This window comes from Misgurnus anguillicaudatus, chromosome 8 (assembly GCF_027580225.2).
Source record: "Misgurnus anguillicaudatus chromosome 8, ASM2758022v2, whole genome shotgun sequence".
Lineage (NCBI taxonomy): Eukaryota > Metazoa > Chordata > Actinopteri > Cypriniformes > Cobitidae > Misgurnus > Misgurnus anguillicaudatus.
In genome coordinates this window covers 14,269,420-14,284,602 of record NC_073344.2, presented here as the reverse complement: position 1 = coordinate 14,284,602, position 15,183 = coordinate 14,269,420, and the positions used below count along the sequence as shown (strand labels likewise).

General features: G+C 37.3%; 3 protein-coding genes across 7 annotated transcripts; 2 read left to right on the top strand and 1 right to left on the bottom strand.

The window, feature by feature from the left end:
* Positions 1-1,333: 1,333 nt before the first annotated feature.
* On the bottom strand, positions 1,334-2,837 carry LOC129450552 (dnaJ homolog subfamily B member 9). Its single transcript, XM_055213404.2, has 3 exons — positions 2,693-2,837; positions 1,877-2,091; positions 1,334-1,739 (listed from the first exon to the last, which is right to left on the bottom strand). Exons 2-3 carry the CDS (start codon positions 2,082-2,084, stop codon positions 1,438-1,440), a joined length of 510 nt encoding a protein of 169 aa, XP_055069379.2. The 5' UTR covers positions 2,085-2,091; positions 2,693-2,837; the 3' UTR covers positions 1,334-1,437.
* Positions 2,838-3,158: 321 nt separating this feature from the next.
* On the top strand, positions 3,159-11,926 carry crbn (cereblon). 5 transcript variants are annotated; one of them, XM_055213386.2, is made up of 11 exons: positions 3,159-3,309; positions 3,840-3,949; positions 4,641-4,843; positions 5,590-5,748; positions 7,363-7,492; positions 7,695-7,757; positions 7,907-7,991; positions 8,072-8,187; positions 8,846-8,910; positions 9,001-9,132; positions 10,578-11,926. In XM_055213386.2, exons 1-11 carry the CDS (start codon positions 3,237-3,239, stop codon positions 10,753-10,755), a joined length of 1,314 nt encoding a protein of 437 aa, XP_055069361.1. In that variant the 5' UTR covers positions 3,159-3,236; the 3' UTR covers positions 10,756-11,926. The 5 variants fall into 5 exon arrangements, with proteins under 5 accessions (XP_055069361.1, XP_055069360.1, XP_055069359.1 ...); XM_055213385.2 differs by having other exon boundaries at positions 7,680-7,757; XM_055213384.2 differs by having other exon boundaries at positions 7,363-7,519.
* A 954-nt stretch (positions 11,927-12,880) lies between these two features.
* vhl (von Hippel-Lindau tumor suppressor) lies at positions 12,881-14,592 on the top strand. Its single transcript, XM_055213403.2, has 3 exons — positions 12,881-13,305; positions 13,926-14,048; positions 14,226-14,592. The coding sequence occupies exons 1-3, from the start codon at positions 13,110-13,112 to the stop codon at positions 14,417-14,419; spliced, it is 513 nt and encodes a 170-aa protein (XP_055069378.1). The 5' UTR covers positions 12,881-13,109; the 3' UTR covers positions 14,420-14,592.
* Positions 14,593-15,183: the final 591 nt, after the last annotated feature.

The window sequence follows — 15,183 nt, the reverse complement described above, 5'->3', positions numbered from 1 at the left end:
GATTTATTTATGCATCCCATATTCGCAGACTTCACAGAGCCATAGTCTGTGTGTCAAAATCTTCAAATAAAGTTAACATACTCTTTTGTTCAAGCCTTTTAAAATGAAACGCATAGATCTGCTTTGGGCAGGTAATGTTGGATGAATAAAGCTAAACACACACATAAACTTGGCTGAGACATTTTCAAGTCATCTCTGATTCAAAAACACACATACATAGAAAGAGCATCTTCAAATTGCATGTTAATCATAACCTGAACGTGTGATACTGGTGATCTCATTTTCAGATATTCAGAGCCACAGAAACACCAGAAAATAGGTAGTAGGCATTTATCTTACTGGCACACAGAGGATCTGCAAAGCCCGACTAACCCCGAATTTATAGTGAACCTGTTTTAGATGATTTTTTTAACATGTATCCCCTAATAATATCAATACATTATACACAAACAGATGCACAGACAGTTTCACATAGAGAAAGGCAGACTATCAACAGAGGCCAAAACACGGACACAAAACCCCAGTTCTTCATTTGAACAAAGAGGGGAAAAAACACCCTGAATACCCCACCCTTTCCAGTTCAAGCAGGAAATGCTGAACATGATAAGGTAGGTTGAATGTTTATGAAGGATTTTGTGTTATCTGGCTGTCAGTTGTTTTAATCATGCATTAGCATGTATGTTTAGTCCTATTGCAAACATAATAATGAGTTTGATACAAGGTGAGCAAAAATATGTAAAATATTGGTGCCCAGAATAACAGTGGATGAATTCCAGTGTTGGGGAAAGTTACTTTTAAAAGTAATGCATTACAATATTAAGTTACTCACAAAAAAGTAATTGCGTTACTTTGTTACTTTTCATGGAAAGTAATGCTCAAGTTACTTTTGCTTTACTTTTTCTTGGCTGAGGCTTGAGCTCTTTCAGGCCTTGCAGTGTTTTTATGACTGAAAAGTTTTGCATTCAGAAATTGCATATTTTATCACAAAAATGTCGAACTCTGGCCTGCCATCTCAGTTTCTGACTAAAACTGTTCCCACACAGGTGTGTACGCATAGCGTGCATAATGTGACTACGTTTAGTTCAATTCAGTATTTTTTTTAAATCCAATTAATTAAACTAAAAAAGTAACTTGCATTACTTTGTTTTAAAAAGTAACTTAAATATTAATCTGTACAAAAGTAATGCGTTACTTTACTCGTTACTTCAGAAAAGTAAAATTATTACGTAATGCACGTTACTTGTAATGCGTTACCCCCAACACTGATGAATTCACCGTTTCAATATTGTAGCTAAAGCACTGAAAAGGTAATGTGAGCAGCATTACACTGAGCTTTTATTTTTTAAGTTTTATTTAAAAAAGATTGTATAGGTTTTTAAAATAACTACAAGTGACATAAATTATAAATTTAAAAACATATCACACACACCCTGATATTCACAGCATGTTGAAGAGATCACCAAGGAAGACCTGTTCATCATCATCATCAGCTCCATAATTATAACTCCATCCTTCAAAACTAGATTCTTCATCCATGAAAAAGTCAGCATCTAGGCGTAGCGTCCGAAGCAGCTCCTGCAGACTAAAATGTTCGAAACCGTTTTTGCCATAGAATCCCTCTTTGTCATCGAAGGGATTGTTGCCCATTTTCCTGCTGTCTCCGCTTTGATCAGGGTTTGTTATGTAATCTGTTTGGTCATAGACTCTTCTACTTTCTTTACTTGACAGCACCTCATATGCTAAAGAGTATAAAGGGACACTGATTTATTCTTAATGCATTACGAATAGTATACAAATACCACTATGAACTTTGTTCATAGTGGGGATTTAAATGCATGTAGATGTATGTAGCATGTATGCTTCATGTTATACACACCTTGAGCAATGTGCGTGAATGCCTGCTGTGCATTAGGGCTTTGGTTCTTGTCAGGATGGTGTTTAAGAGCCAGTTTGTGAAACGCTTTTTTGATCTCTCTCATAGACGCTGAGCGAGGAACTCCTAGCAGTGAGTAATAGTCACTCATACAACTACAGGTACACACATAGAGCACAAGCATAATGCATAGATGCTCTGCGGTTGCCATTAGCGACCTAAGGAGAAAACAGGAACATTATTAATACACTTGTGTATATTGCACATACTACATTCTGTTTACACAGTGGCCTCAAAAAGAATTAGAAGCAGTATGTTCTTGGATCAACGTCAATATTGGAACAGGAATAACAATTTTATCAACCAATCAGATTGTGAGATTACGTCTTGACGTTAGGTAAGGATTTTGTAATCCAATCTTATCAGTTTATTTCCCATTTGATTTTAAATGTTAGTTGTGGTGGGGTTATGGATGAAGTTTAGGTTAAGACTATTTTAATAGGAAAGATGCTGATCCAGGAACCAGAGTTTTTGTACCATCACAGGTGTAGTTCATCACATAAAATTAGGAAAATGTATCACTAAGTTTGGCAAACGGATTATTCATTTATACCCGAATACCTTTATTGGTCACCTAAAGCCTAACAAATTGCAATTTAAAGAGGCGTTTTGAAATGGCGTTTTTAAAAAATTGGTTTTATATTTATGCAACGACACGTGATACATTTATAAAGTTGTACAGCGTCTCTTCCTTAAAGTGTCCACATGATTTAAAAATTAAGATTGCTACACCGTTATATTTTAGCAAACTTAACTTACCAAAGCAGAATAATATTGTTAAGTCACAGAGCAACTTCTCACAACAGAGAAGACAACGCTTCCTGCGCCAAAATGTGCAATTAGCATATTAACTTGTAGTATGTTGAAATTAGTATGCTTTGAGGACCCGGATGTTCTACACACTTATTGTGATGCTTCACGGAATTATTAAATTTATGGTAAACGTTACATAATAAAAATTAATAAAAAATAATTTCACTCAGTGATCGTTAACAATATATCAAAATACCACATTTTAGCGTTTATTTTATCTTATGTAATGTTAACCATCATTTTAATAATTCCGTAAAGTACTTGTTTAGCTTTGCAGTAAAAGTATATGCTTTTCCATAGCAAAAACAGTACATAATTTTTTATATGGTGTAAGTAGCGTTAGCAAATTTTTTAAAAGCAAAATTTTAATCACGTTGGATGATTTCGCATCTTTATTGTACAGCCACGCGAGGTCGCTGTGAGATTTTCACCACACATTTCTTGGCGTTTGTGCCTGCGCTTGTTGAGTGCGGATTGTAAACATACGGCTATGGCTGCTGAGAGGGGCGGAGGCGATAACAACATTAACGACGAAATGGGGAACCAACTACAGCTCCTGCCAGGTACATGTGTTGAATAGTCTCACGCGAATCAAGAAGATATGGCAGTATCAAAAACACGCTTTGTTGTTGTGCTCCTTCAAACGTACAGGGAGTTATTGGCACACGTTTTCCAACAGGAGTCGCCGTGTATGACAGCTGAGAGGGTTTCCTTAAACTGAGTTATTTAAACCAGATCGATCATTCAGGTCACTTATAAGTAAATGTGTTTTTGCAATTGATCCTAATTAACTGGACCCATAACCATGGCTTTACTACAGTAATCTAACTATGGTAGTTGTCGTTGAACCACAGTATGGTTAATTTTGAGCCAAGGCTAGTTTTGAGACTACTTTTTATTGTATTGTCAGCAGGTTTTCGGTATATTCTTTGCTATATTGTATAGAGATGTTTGTTTGTTGTTATTGTAAAATCATTGGCTATAAGCAGTGCCAGTTCGTCAAATTAAAACATACGAGATGAAAATTGAAACCAGGTTAAAACAAGTGAAAGTGAAAGCCTAACTCTCCAATTGTTTATCTGTTTGTCAACAGAAAATGAAGAAGAGGAAGACGACATGGAGACGGTGGAGGATCGAGATGGTGAGGATGCAGAAAAGACAAGTATTATAAACTTTGACACGAGTCTGCCAACCTCACACGCTGTGAGTTTCATCCATCATTCAAACACAAACCCTAAAGTCATGTGATCTGGATGTAGCTTAGTAATTCGTTGACATTGCATAATATTAATTTATATGTACTGCAAGTTGTGATTTAAAGGGGACATATCATGAAAATCTGACTTTTTCCGTGTTTAAGTGCTATAATTGGGTTCCCAGTGCTTCTATCAACTTAGAAAATGTGAAAAAAACAACCTAGTAACTTAGTTTTGGTAAACCATTCCCTACAAGCATGTAAAAAAATAGGTAATTGAAATTTGGCTCCCGTTGTGATGTCAGAAGGGGATAATACCGCCCCTTAATCCCTCAGTGCAGAGATCAGCTCATCGCCAAAAATGACACATTTATTGTACAAAATGACACATTTTTTCTCACACCTACAAAGAGGCAATTTTAACATGATATAATAAATTGTCTATATCATATTTTAAGCTAGAACTTCACATATGTACTCTGGGGACACCAAAGATTTATTCGACATCATAAAAAAGTTTTGTGAAATGTCCCCTTTAATAAATATGCAATAAATACCCATAAAATCACCAAGATTTTTTTTAACTTTTCTCTGTTTGTCCGTGTGTGTGTGTGTGTGTGTGTGTGTGTGTGTGTGTGTGTGTGTGTGTGTGTGTGTGTGTGTGTGTGTGTGTGTGTCTTTTTATTAACATTTATCAAGTATCTGGGCTCAGACATGGAGGAGTTTCATGGCCGTACCCTGCATGATGAGGACAGCGTGCAGAATCTGCCAGTTCTTCCCCACATTGCTCTCATACTGATCCCAGGTCAGACGCTGCCCTTACAGCTCTTCCGACCGCAGGAGGTCAGCATGTTTCGCAACCTCGTAGGCAGAGATCGCACGTTTGCCGTGCTCGCACACAGGTACACACAAAAATAAGCTACAGAATAACTATGTCTGTATATACAGGGTTCCTCCCACGGGTCCTTGAAAGTTTGTGAATCTGGGGGGGAAATTCAAGGAATTCCAATTCTTGGAAAGTTTTTTGAAAATATACATGCATAGATACAGGGCATTGAAAGTGCTTGAACCTATTTTATGCAAGAAGTTTTCTGGGGGAAAAAATCCATATTATTCCATGTGTAGTGTAGGAAAATATCATAAAATTCTAGACTTTTTAACCACACGTGCTAAACTGTTTGCTTTAAATGCTTATATGTTCTGTATGCGAATGTTGATTCATACCAAAATGCTTTTTTGCATAGTTGTGTTTGACACCTGAAAACATCTCGGGTTGCGTATGTAACTGTTGTTCCCTGAGAAGCGTCTCCCTTGTCATACTTTTTGCGTCCCTGTCCCCGTCTTTGGCAATATTTCAGATAGCGATACACATTCAGACACACTTACCCGTAAAGTGTCACCCTAGTGATGCAGCGCGAGTTCCCTCGAAAGGGAACTGTAACAATGTATCTTAAAAGGTAACACGATGTACCTTGCTCTCACTTAAAATGTGTCCCCACATTTAGTCCTTGAATTTGAGGGTATTGGACCTGGAAAGTCTTTTAAAGGTCATTGAATTTGAAGTTAACTAAGGTGTGGGAAACCTGTATATAGTATACTATATAATCTCCTATAATCAATAAACATTTCTTTTCTCTATCTGTCTCAGTCCTGATGCAAGTGGAACAGAGATGAAGGCAGAGTTTGGGACGACTGCCGAGATCTATGCATTTCGCGAGGAGCAGGAATATGGGATAGAGACTGTAAAGATCAAAGCTATTGGACGGCAGCGCTTCAAAGTGCATGACTTACGCACACAAGCCGATGGGTATGAGTCATCAACAACAACAAAAAACACTGGGTTATTTTCAATAAAGCTCTAGGGCAAAAAGGACGAACCCAACAAAACAAAGGGTTGTAATGTAATCTTGCTGAGTTTAAGTTTTTCAACACAAAACACTGCGTTGTTTTAACCCATTGTTGGTTCAAATATAAAAATAGGTTAATTTAAAGTCTTCCTGTAGTCAAGAATTGTATAAGTAAAAACTCATACTTGAGCATCATAATAGCAGATATAAAAGTTTTATCCATCACAGTACTTTCTTCATGCTTTAAAACAGCTTGAATGTAACTCTATACCCTTTCTTCGTTTAGTATAGGCAGATCTATGAATATGCAAATTAGTCCCCGCATCTACTCTTTCCCACCACCTTGGACCATAGATATATATGTAAATAGATTCTACATTCGGCTGTTTCTGACAAATAACTGCTAAGTTCGGTTTCACACAACTTATACGTGAACTGTGCGTTTGCAGTACTAATCTTTTGTGAGCAGCAAAGAAGCAGAGCTGAAGCAGCTGTACTGCAGTCATTTCAGTGCAGAGTCTATGCAGCATCCATACATAATATCTTTAACTCGAACTACTGTGTTAATATGATTGGTTACATGTTTGTGATGTCAGGAACCAAGGCCATTTTAAAGAGACACTCCACATTTAATAAAAATATATACTCGTTTTCCGGCTCCCCTGGAGTGGAACATTTGATTTTTGCCGTTTTGGAGTCCGTTCGGCTGATCTCCGGGTCTGGCTGTGCCACTTTTGGCATGGCTTGGCACGGTCTATTGAATCTGATTGGACCGTTGGCATCGCGCTAAAAAATAACCAACGAGTTTTGATATTTTTCCTATTTAAAACTTGACTCTTCTGTGGTAACATCGTGTACTGGGACAGACGGAAAATTAAAAGTTGCTATTGAAAGTTTTTAAGGGGACTATTTTCAGCGGTTAAGTCCAGCAAAGTCCTTGATTTTTATGCCAGAATGAAAGTATAGTTCCTAGCCATATCTGCCTAAAAAATTGCTACTTTTTATTTTCTGTTGGTCTTAATACACGATTTAACTACAGAAGAGTCAAGTTTTAAATAGGAAAAATATCAAAACTTTTTGGTTATTTTTTGTGCAATGCTAATGGACTAATCGGATTCAATGGATTATGCTAAGCTATTCTAAAAGTGGTACCGCCAGACACGGAGATCAGCTGAATAGATTCCAAAATGGTAAGAATCAAATGTTTAACTCTAGGGGCGCTGGAAAATAAGAATATTTTCAAAAAAAGTGGAGTGTCCCTTTAAAACGAAGGAATTAGATTGTCTCCAATTTTATTGAGAAAATACTCAGCAATGGTGTTGAATGATGAATTTTCACATGGCTTGTCTTAAAACATATTAAAATACCACATAGACATATAAATAACAATAAAAAACTGATTTTTCACACAGTGGAACTTTAACCCAACATCTGAAATAACCCATATATATATATGTTTATTGTGCTTTCCACAGTGTCAAGAAGGTTAACAACAACAGGGAAATTATAATACTTTACAACAGTGAACTACGTTGAATTGAACAGCTGTAAACTAAATATTTGTGTCTTTACAGGATTCGTCAGGCAAAAGTGCAGATTTTACCTGAGAGGATTCTGCCCGACCCTTTATGTGCTTTGCAATTCCTGCCACGTTTACACACACAAACGCCACAGACCAAACATACACAACCAACACCACAGCAGGTGCGGTGCAGCCAGACCTATAGACGGGTAACATACTGCTTGCATACTAGTGTGTTGTAGTTTATAGTTTCGATTTGGATTTTCAGATTTATTTCAAGTAGACTGTTGACTGATTCTGGTTCTTACTTTCTTGAGTAAATTTTGCCAGTAACATTATTTTGAATCATTCATTTTTTGTATCTCACAGAATACTCTTTTACAGAAGAAGTTTCTCTCAGCTAGTATGACATCATGGCCACCTTGGGTATATTCCCTTTATGACTCTGTGAGTTCAACTTTTTTATATACATTTTTGCAAATATAAAATGTAACTATACCTAAAGTTACTCTTATAGCGGCCATCATATTTAGATCCCACGACATGTCGTCGTTTTAACATTTAAGTGATTGATCGTTTTGTATGTGTCTTTCAAGAAAACTCTTATGAGCAGGGTAAAGAAACAACTACACGAATGGGATGAAAACCTCAAAGATGAGTCCCTGCCCACAAATCCCACAGGTAAAGCACACATGCTTTTTATACAAGCACCTGGAGCCCTCAGACACTCACATGTAGTCATAAAGCATCTCTCTCTGTAGATTTCTCGTACAGGGTCGCCGCATGTCTGCCGATTGATGACGGTCTGAGACTGCAGCTGTTGAAGATTGGCAGCGCCATACAGAGGCTTCGCTGCGAGCTGGACATCATGGACAGGGTATGTGTGCATTTTTCTGCATTTAAAGCTCCTGTTCTTTCTGTGTTTTTGAAGCTTTGATTGTGTTTACAGTGCACAATATAACATGTGATGTGTTCATGTTTCACGTGTAAAAAAGCTGTATTTTTCACACATTGGACTTATCTGTATACCGCTGCTTTCATGATGTCTTCCTTGTTCTGTGAAGTCCCTCCTTCAGAAATACTTATCGAGATCTAATTGTGTAGTTTGTTTATTGTGTTGTGATTCGATAGCAGCTTAGCTTGTTGTTAGCTTAGCTGGCGACTGACGTATTCCTGTGGGCGGAGTTTAGTCAAAAAACTGTTCTAGTGACGTCATTAAAGCAGGAAGTAGAGGGCTGTAGTCCAAACCAGACGTTCGCTGCAGGCTTTGAAAGGCGAATTCTGTTAAAGAAAATATATCGCCTGGCAGTGAACTTTTGAGTTTTATCATTTTACAGGTATTATTTATACTATTATAGCAACATAATACACTAACTAGGGTTTAAAAAAATGGGATCAGAAAGAACGTGACCTTTAAAGGCACACTGTTTAGATTTTAGCAGTATCTAGTGGTGAGGTTGCTATATAAGGATATTAAAAATCACTGTTTGTCCATTGTTTTGTGAATATTTTGATGCATTTATGTCTATTTCCAGTGCACCTCTCTGTGTTGCAAACAGTGTCAGGATACAGAGATAACCAGCAAGAATGAGATCTTCAGGTCAGACAAATATAAAAATATAAATAACACACATTGATAAAATTAGCAATTCAAGTGAAGTATAATGAAAAATGCACTTTGTCTTTGTAGTCTTTCTCTTTATGGGCCAATGGCAGCATATGTGAATCCCCATGGTTATGTTCATGAGACACTTACAGTCTACAAGGCCAACAACCTCAACTTAGTTGGGCGACCTTCCACACTTCATAGTTGGTTTCCGGGGTGAGCATCAATGTTTGAGTATTTTAATATACTTTCCTTTACCAATTTTTTTTATAGTCTGGTGTCTTTCTGTCAAATACTTGTTTTGATTACTATGGCTGTGTCTCAATCAGCTCCCTTGTTCAGTTTTTTTTAACAAGTTAAATTAAGAGAAAACGCTTCCCTGGCAATGACGAGTATTTCCGGCTTTCCGGAATAACACTATTATCCACCAGGTGGCGCTCTTCCGCAACTTACAAAACCCAGAAGTATGGCCCTAGGGCAAACAGCTGTATGTCCGTGTAAGTTTTGAGGATCGCTCTGAGGCTTTGTCCACACGAAGCCGGTGCATTCCCTATCCGATCATTTTCCCTTGTTCTAAAAAAATAATCCGTAAACACGAAACCACTGAAACCGACTGAAAGCAGTGTAGTATATGCCGGACCAGTATGGGGCGCTGTAATTCTGCCACAGATATAAACTATACACGAAGAAGAAGACTGAGCATGCGCATAACCAACGTATGGTGTTGTCCATTATCGCTTGTTGCTCACCACAATTGCATAGAAGCAATAGATTTTGCTGTAATAAAGCTAGTAGGCTTTAGTAGCTTCTGTAGCACAAACACAATCACGTAGTCCGCCGTGATTGTTGTTGCTGTTACGTGTGACGCTTCCGACACGGGATGTGATGACGTTTTCGCTTCACAAAATATACGGATTGGCTGTACACACGAAACCGCAAGGGTGTCGATTTCAGATTTATCCACTTTAGGACCCGGTTTCAAAAATAGCGGTTTCAGTCTCCCAAATGCCGGATGCGTGTGAATGAAACACCAATAGGATAAAAAATGTGTATGTATACAGTGATACACGTCTCCGTGTGGACAGCCCCTGAATCTGATCTCTATCAAAAGTCCTTCACAAAAATGCAATTATCTCAGCTTTTTGCTCAAAATTTGGTGTTTTTGAAGAAACCTACCCATATTTGAGAGGTGATAAAAAAACTCATGAAGGTAGGATGAAACCTTTTTTTTTTTTTGAAAGCAGAGGGTTTGTTCTTTCATTTTATACATACATACATGTATGTTTATATATTTTAAGAAAAAAACATTTCTGGAAGGAATTAAACTTTTGTGAAATTCATGAAAAATGCTGGAGCTGGCTGGCAACTTTTTTTAAAACGCTGCCGGGGAAATAGTTAAAGGCTGTCTCAATCGCAAAATCCTTCCAGTGCACTGGAACATTGGTTCCCTTAAAATTCCCACAATGCAATGCAAAAAACAGCATGCATTGATGGTCCCTATGTTCCCTTAACGGAAATTACATGACCTTTTTTATGGCCACCTAGTGGTGCGGCTTATTTAAAGGGATTATGTTTTTTATCTTTTCAGAGCGTTTCAGAATCAACCTAAACACACATTTAGTTAGCCATCAATATGTCTCCTTACATTTTTTTGTTCTCAGGTACGCTTGGACGATTGCTCAGTGCAGAACCTGTGGTTCTCATATGGGCTGGAAGTTCTCCGCAGTGAAGAAGGATCTGAGTCCTCCTCGTTTCTGGGGTTTGACCCGTTCTGCTCTGCTGCCAACAATTCCGCAAGGCGAGGAGGGCGTCGAGGGGTCACGCTTGCTGTGCCTGTGATATGATGTGTGGATTACCTGTGACCTTAAACCCAAAACGCAAGCGTAAATTCCCACTAGGGGATTCCTCTGTCACCCCAAAAACATGAGACTCCAAAACCTCACCCAGAAAAAAAGAGTGCAAGATTAAGTGTGTAGGTGAATGCATGAATAGGGAGAGGAAGGAAAAGGAGACATGATCGCATAAGACACGAGTAGAAGGTACAACAGAACTCAAGTTGTTGCCTTTACACACCATTTGCTGTGTGTATTACAGCCCGATATGTGCAATATCAGAACAGACGGGCTTTTTGAGTAATTACAGTCTTGGGTAATGTACTTAATTTCATTTCTAAGCACTTTTCCCTTGTTATTACTTCCTGGATAACTGTTATTGATGCTCTGCTTTAAGTATTCGAGCAGAGAAGAGGGTCGGCCATCGGTTTGTGATGTTTGTATGCTGTCAGATGTTTATTTAAGAAATCTTATCTGCCAGTGTCATTAGTGACTTGTGTTTGTGTAACAAAAGGTGATCATTTCATTTAGTTCCCCAAAGTGATGGGAAATCTTCCAGGGAAGTGTTTTTTTATGCTTACTATACTGACGTCATCAACAATCAGTGGAGTACCAATCAAGTGCTTATGTACTTTTTTTGCACAAAATCATTTAAAAGACTACTCGAATTCATCTGTCACTCAACTGATGACCAAAATTGGTAGCCTGTCAAATAATAAGGGTATTAGCAGGGAGTTACCTTTTTATGTTGTTTAGACTCAATAGCAATTCTCAAAACATATTGTGAATTTCTGTTTTGTTTTCTTTCTTTTTTTCATTTTTCTTTGTTATTTGGATGGTATTAATACAGTATGTTTTTTTTTTGAGGGAGTCAAACATATGCTGAGCTACAGTATGTGCATCCAGATAGGGCTTGGTGTGTAGACAAAATGCAGTCTGCATTAAGAAGTGTCATTTGAAAAAAAAAACATCACGTCACATATACGTTAAATGGATTGATACAGCAAATATATTCTGCACAAATATACATTTTACAGTGATCAATTATGTAGGTGTAAAACAACACAAACGTCCGTACGTGCTAACTTACATATCTGGAATGCTACTGTTCATGAGATTAATACTTATAAGGTTCAGTACTGCTCGGTTTTCATCAATAAACTGCTTCTAAAAGTTGACTGTTTGTTTGATCAGACTTCTAATCAGCAATACCAATAGCCAAATGTTGGCATAATTGAGTCACTTTAGGAAGTCTCTAATGTTCGCTGTTGCTTGATTTGAAACTAATTTTTGTGATAATTTAGGTCTAAAATGTAACAAATTTCTATACAATACACACCATCTCTATTCACCTTGGGCTAAAAAAGTTTTAAAGGGGAACGAATAATGTTCACCGAATAATGACAGTTTGCTGTTAAAGGGATAGTTCACTCAGAATTTTCATTTTATCTTCATGATGTTCTTAACCTGTGTATTTAAGAAAATGTATAAAAGAAAATATTTTGATAAATGTTGGTAACCAACCACATTGACATGGTACCCATTGAGCTCTATAGTAGGAAATAATACTCAGTCAATGGGTACCTTTAACTGCATGCTTACCATTATTTATCAAAATATATTTTGGGTTCAAAAGTAGAAATAAACTCATACAGGTTTTGAACAACATGAAGGTGAGTAAATAACAAAATTTTCATTTTTGGGTGAACTATCCCTTTATTTTACTCACCCTTAAGCCATCCAAGATGTAGGTGACACCGTTTCTTTAGTAGAAGTAAAGATTTATTGAAACTATGGTCCTTGGTAATTCATAAAATGCTAAGCCCACATCGCAGAAAGTTTGCATTTCCTAACTAAACCGCTAGGGGGAGGCGTTACACACGTGTGCTGTCTTCTTCGTGGGCTCTGGGATGATTAAGTAATCCAACCAAGTTAATACATAGAATATACAGTAGGTAAGCTAGAATGAATGCTTTTTTATTTTTATTAATTATAGTTGCTGTAAGGGATTTAGGCTTTTCATGAAGGAGCTGAAACACGCAGCAACATTGAGGCATCAATTGCCTACAGTAGATGGCGGTAATGCTCTGAATAAGAATGTGAACCGCCAATAAGCACGAAGAAGATTACGTAATCACAACAACATACAGGAGGAGAGTGTTGAGAGTCACGTACCGAGATATGATCGCTGTACGTAATGTTCTTTTCTGTGTTTGTATCAATCCTCTGGCCCTCTGGGCTATTTAATTTATTTGAAATATATCAATATCGTGAATAGAGCGCGTGGATATTTAGTTTGCTAGTTGAATTAGCCGTTTAGTTTAGACTGGTCAGTCTTTAAGCTGTGCTGTGTTTTTGACGATGCCTCAAGAGCCTCAGGAAGGGCAGCAGCCCTTGCCGCTGGTCCGATCGCTGATTAGCCGACTGCCGGCATACGTGGTGTTTTGTAACCGCAGTCCGCGCGTCGTGAAGCCGATGTGGATCAACTTCCGCGGAGAGCCGCAGCCGTACGTGGACATTCAGCCTTACACAGGACGGAAAATGACAACATATGTAGGTTCGTAAACACTCTTCTGAATAAATTAAACTGATGGCTGTTGTGTAGTGTAGTGTAGTGACGTTTAAGTAAAGTTAGTATACAAAAATCATTTGTTCGTGTTTTAAACCATTTTTATGAGTTATTAAAGACATTAAGTATGTGTATGTAGTGGTACAAATGTTTGTTACATGTTTTATTATGTTATTTGTGAATTAGGGTTGCATAACAACTAATCGTTTACATCATACGTGTGTGTATTGTTTAAAATAATTATGTATTTATAAATACACACATATGCATGTATAATTTTAAGAAATATTTACATGTGTACTTTTATGTTATATACAAATATCAACACCTTATAGTTTTTTTAAAGTTATATATGCATGTGTATTTATATATACATAATTATTATACACAGTACACACACACATATGATGTAAACAAAAACCTTTATGCTGCAAACGATTAGTTTTGATTAGTTATTATGCAGTCCTAATGTAAATGCATTGTATTGTTTGTCAAGAGGTGTCTCTATGTGCCAGTGTCGAAAATGAATTTCTCTGTTCAGGAAACAATAAAGTGAAACTTAACTGGTAAAGTTATCTATTTGAACAAATGATTTTTTGTTCTGGCAGGTCACCCATGGATGTTTCGGGATGCAGAGACCGACGATCCAATGTTGGTGAATAATAAAGAGATGTATTTGCCGGCAACCCTTGAAAATGGACAAGTCGCAGTTGCCAACATCACCTTGCCTGGTATACCGCCTGTTCTCATATCTTCCTCAGTATTTAGACTTAATTACTTAATTTTCCCATTTCAGATGTCTGAATAGGAGGATGGCACAAACACTCATTTCAGTACAAATCTCTGTATCAAAGCCATTTGGTTTGCAAATAAAGTAACCTTGCATTTAATATTTTTGTGTTTACCAGTGCTGACCTTGCGAGAGCGCTGTCTGCAAGTTGTGCGGCGGTTGGTGCGCGCAGAAGATATCTGTCGACTGGAGATAGGTCGATGCCTACAAGAAGACCTTGCTCAGAGACCCAGCATTCACGCTGATCTACGACGGATTAGTCAGCGAGTAGAACAGAAATTATTGGAGAACAGAGAAGAGCAAAACAGATGAAAGTCTGAACCTTAATTATGTTTGTTCAGCATACCCATGTACCAGCACCAAATAAAACTGACAATGGTGACATTGTAAAATGTTGATAAACCTGAAACCAGGAGGCACATTTTCTTAAGCAAATTGATGTTTTCTGCTTTAAACATTAAGAATACACAAAATGCTGAGAGCAATACTGTATGTTTTTTTTTTTTTTGAAGTTGTATTTGTTTTTTATATTTTGTAAAAAAAAAGTTTGTAAAAAATATAAAATAAACTCACAAAAATATTTTAAAAATAAACAATTTAGTAATAATTTCTATTTTATATACAATAAATACGTTTATCTGCCACTTTATTAGGTACACCTTACTAGCACATGGTTAAAACCCCATTTTGTCTTCAGAACTGCATTAATTCTTTGTGGCATTGATTAAACAAGGCGTTGGAAACATTCCTCAGAGATTTGGAATTACGCTCCATGATGCGAATCTTCCGTTCCACCATATCTCGAAGGACCACTGTTGGATTGAAATCTGGTGACTGTGGAGGCCATTGGAGTATTCTCATGTTCAAGAAACCAGTTTGAGATTATTTGAGCTTTGTGACGATGCATTATCCTGCTGGAAGTAGCCATCCGAAGATGGGAAAACTCATAAACCCCATAGTGTGCCAAAAAAAAAAAATATATATATAGACCGTTTCATCGGACGCACGTGATACACGTCTGGATCCGAACTTTACTTCCGCTTTGGTTTTTTTAATGGTCTGACTAGTTGCTAAAC

What these genes read in the sequence shown, in the direction of transcription:
- LOC129450552 (XM_055213404.2), bottom strand. Translation starts at nt 2,084, where the DNA reads ATGGCAACCGCAGAGCATCTATGCATTATGCTTGTGCTCTATGTGTGT. An exon ending in ATTCACGCACATTGCTCAAG is followed by an intron (nt 1,740 to 1,876) that starts GTGTGTATAACA and finishes TATACTCTTTAG; the next exon opens with CATATGAGGTGCTGTCAAGT.
- crbn (XM_055213383.2), top strand. Translation starts at nt 3,237, where the DNA reads ATGGCTGCTGAGAGGGGCGGAGGCGATAACAACATTAACGACGAAATG. An exon ending in TTTGCCGTGCTCGCACACAG is followed by an intron (nt 4,844 to 5,589) that starts GTACACACAAAA and finishes TATCTGTCTCAG; the next exon opens with TCCTGATGCAAGTGGAACAG. An exon ending in AGCAAGAATGAGATCTTCAG is followed by an intron (nt 8,911 to 9,000) that starts GTCAGACAAATA and finishes TTGTCTTTGTAG; the next exon opens with TCTTTCTCTTTATGGGCCAA.
- vhl (XM_055213403.2), top strand. Translation starts at nt 13,110, where the DNA reads ATGCCTCAAGAGCCTCAGGAAGGGCAGCAGCCCTTGCCGCTGGTCCGA. An exon ending in GAAAATGACAACATATGTAG is followed by an intron (nt 13,306 to 13,925) that starts GTTCGTAAACAC and finishes TTGTTCTGGCAG; the next exon opens with GTCACCCATGGATGTTTCGG. An exon ending in TGCCAACATCACCTTGCCTG is followed by an intron (nt 14,049 to 14,225) that starts GTATACCGCCTG and finishes TGTGTTTACCAG; the next exon opens with TGCTGACCTTGCGAGAGCGC.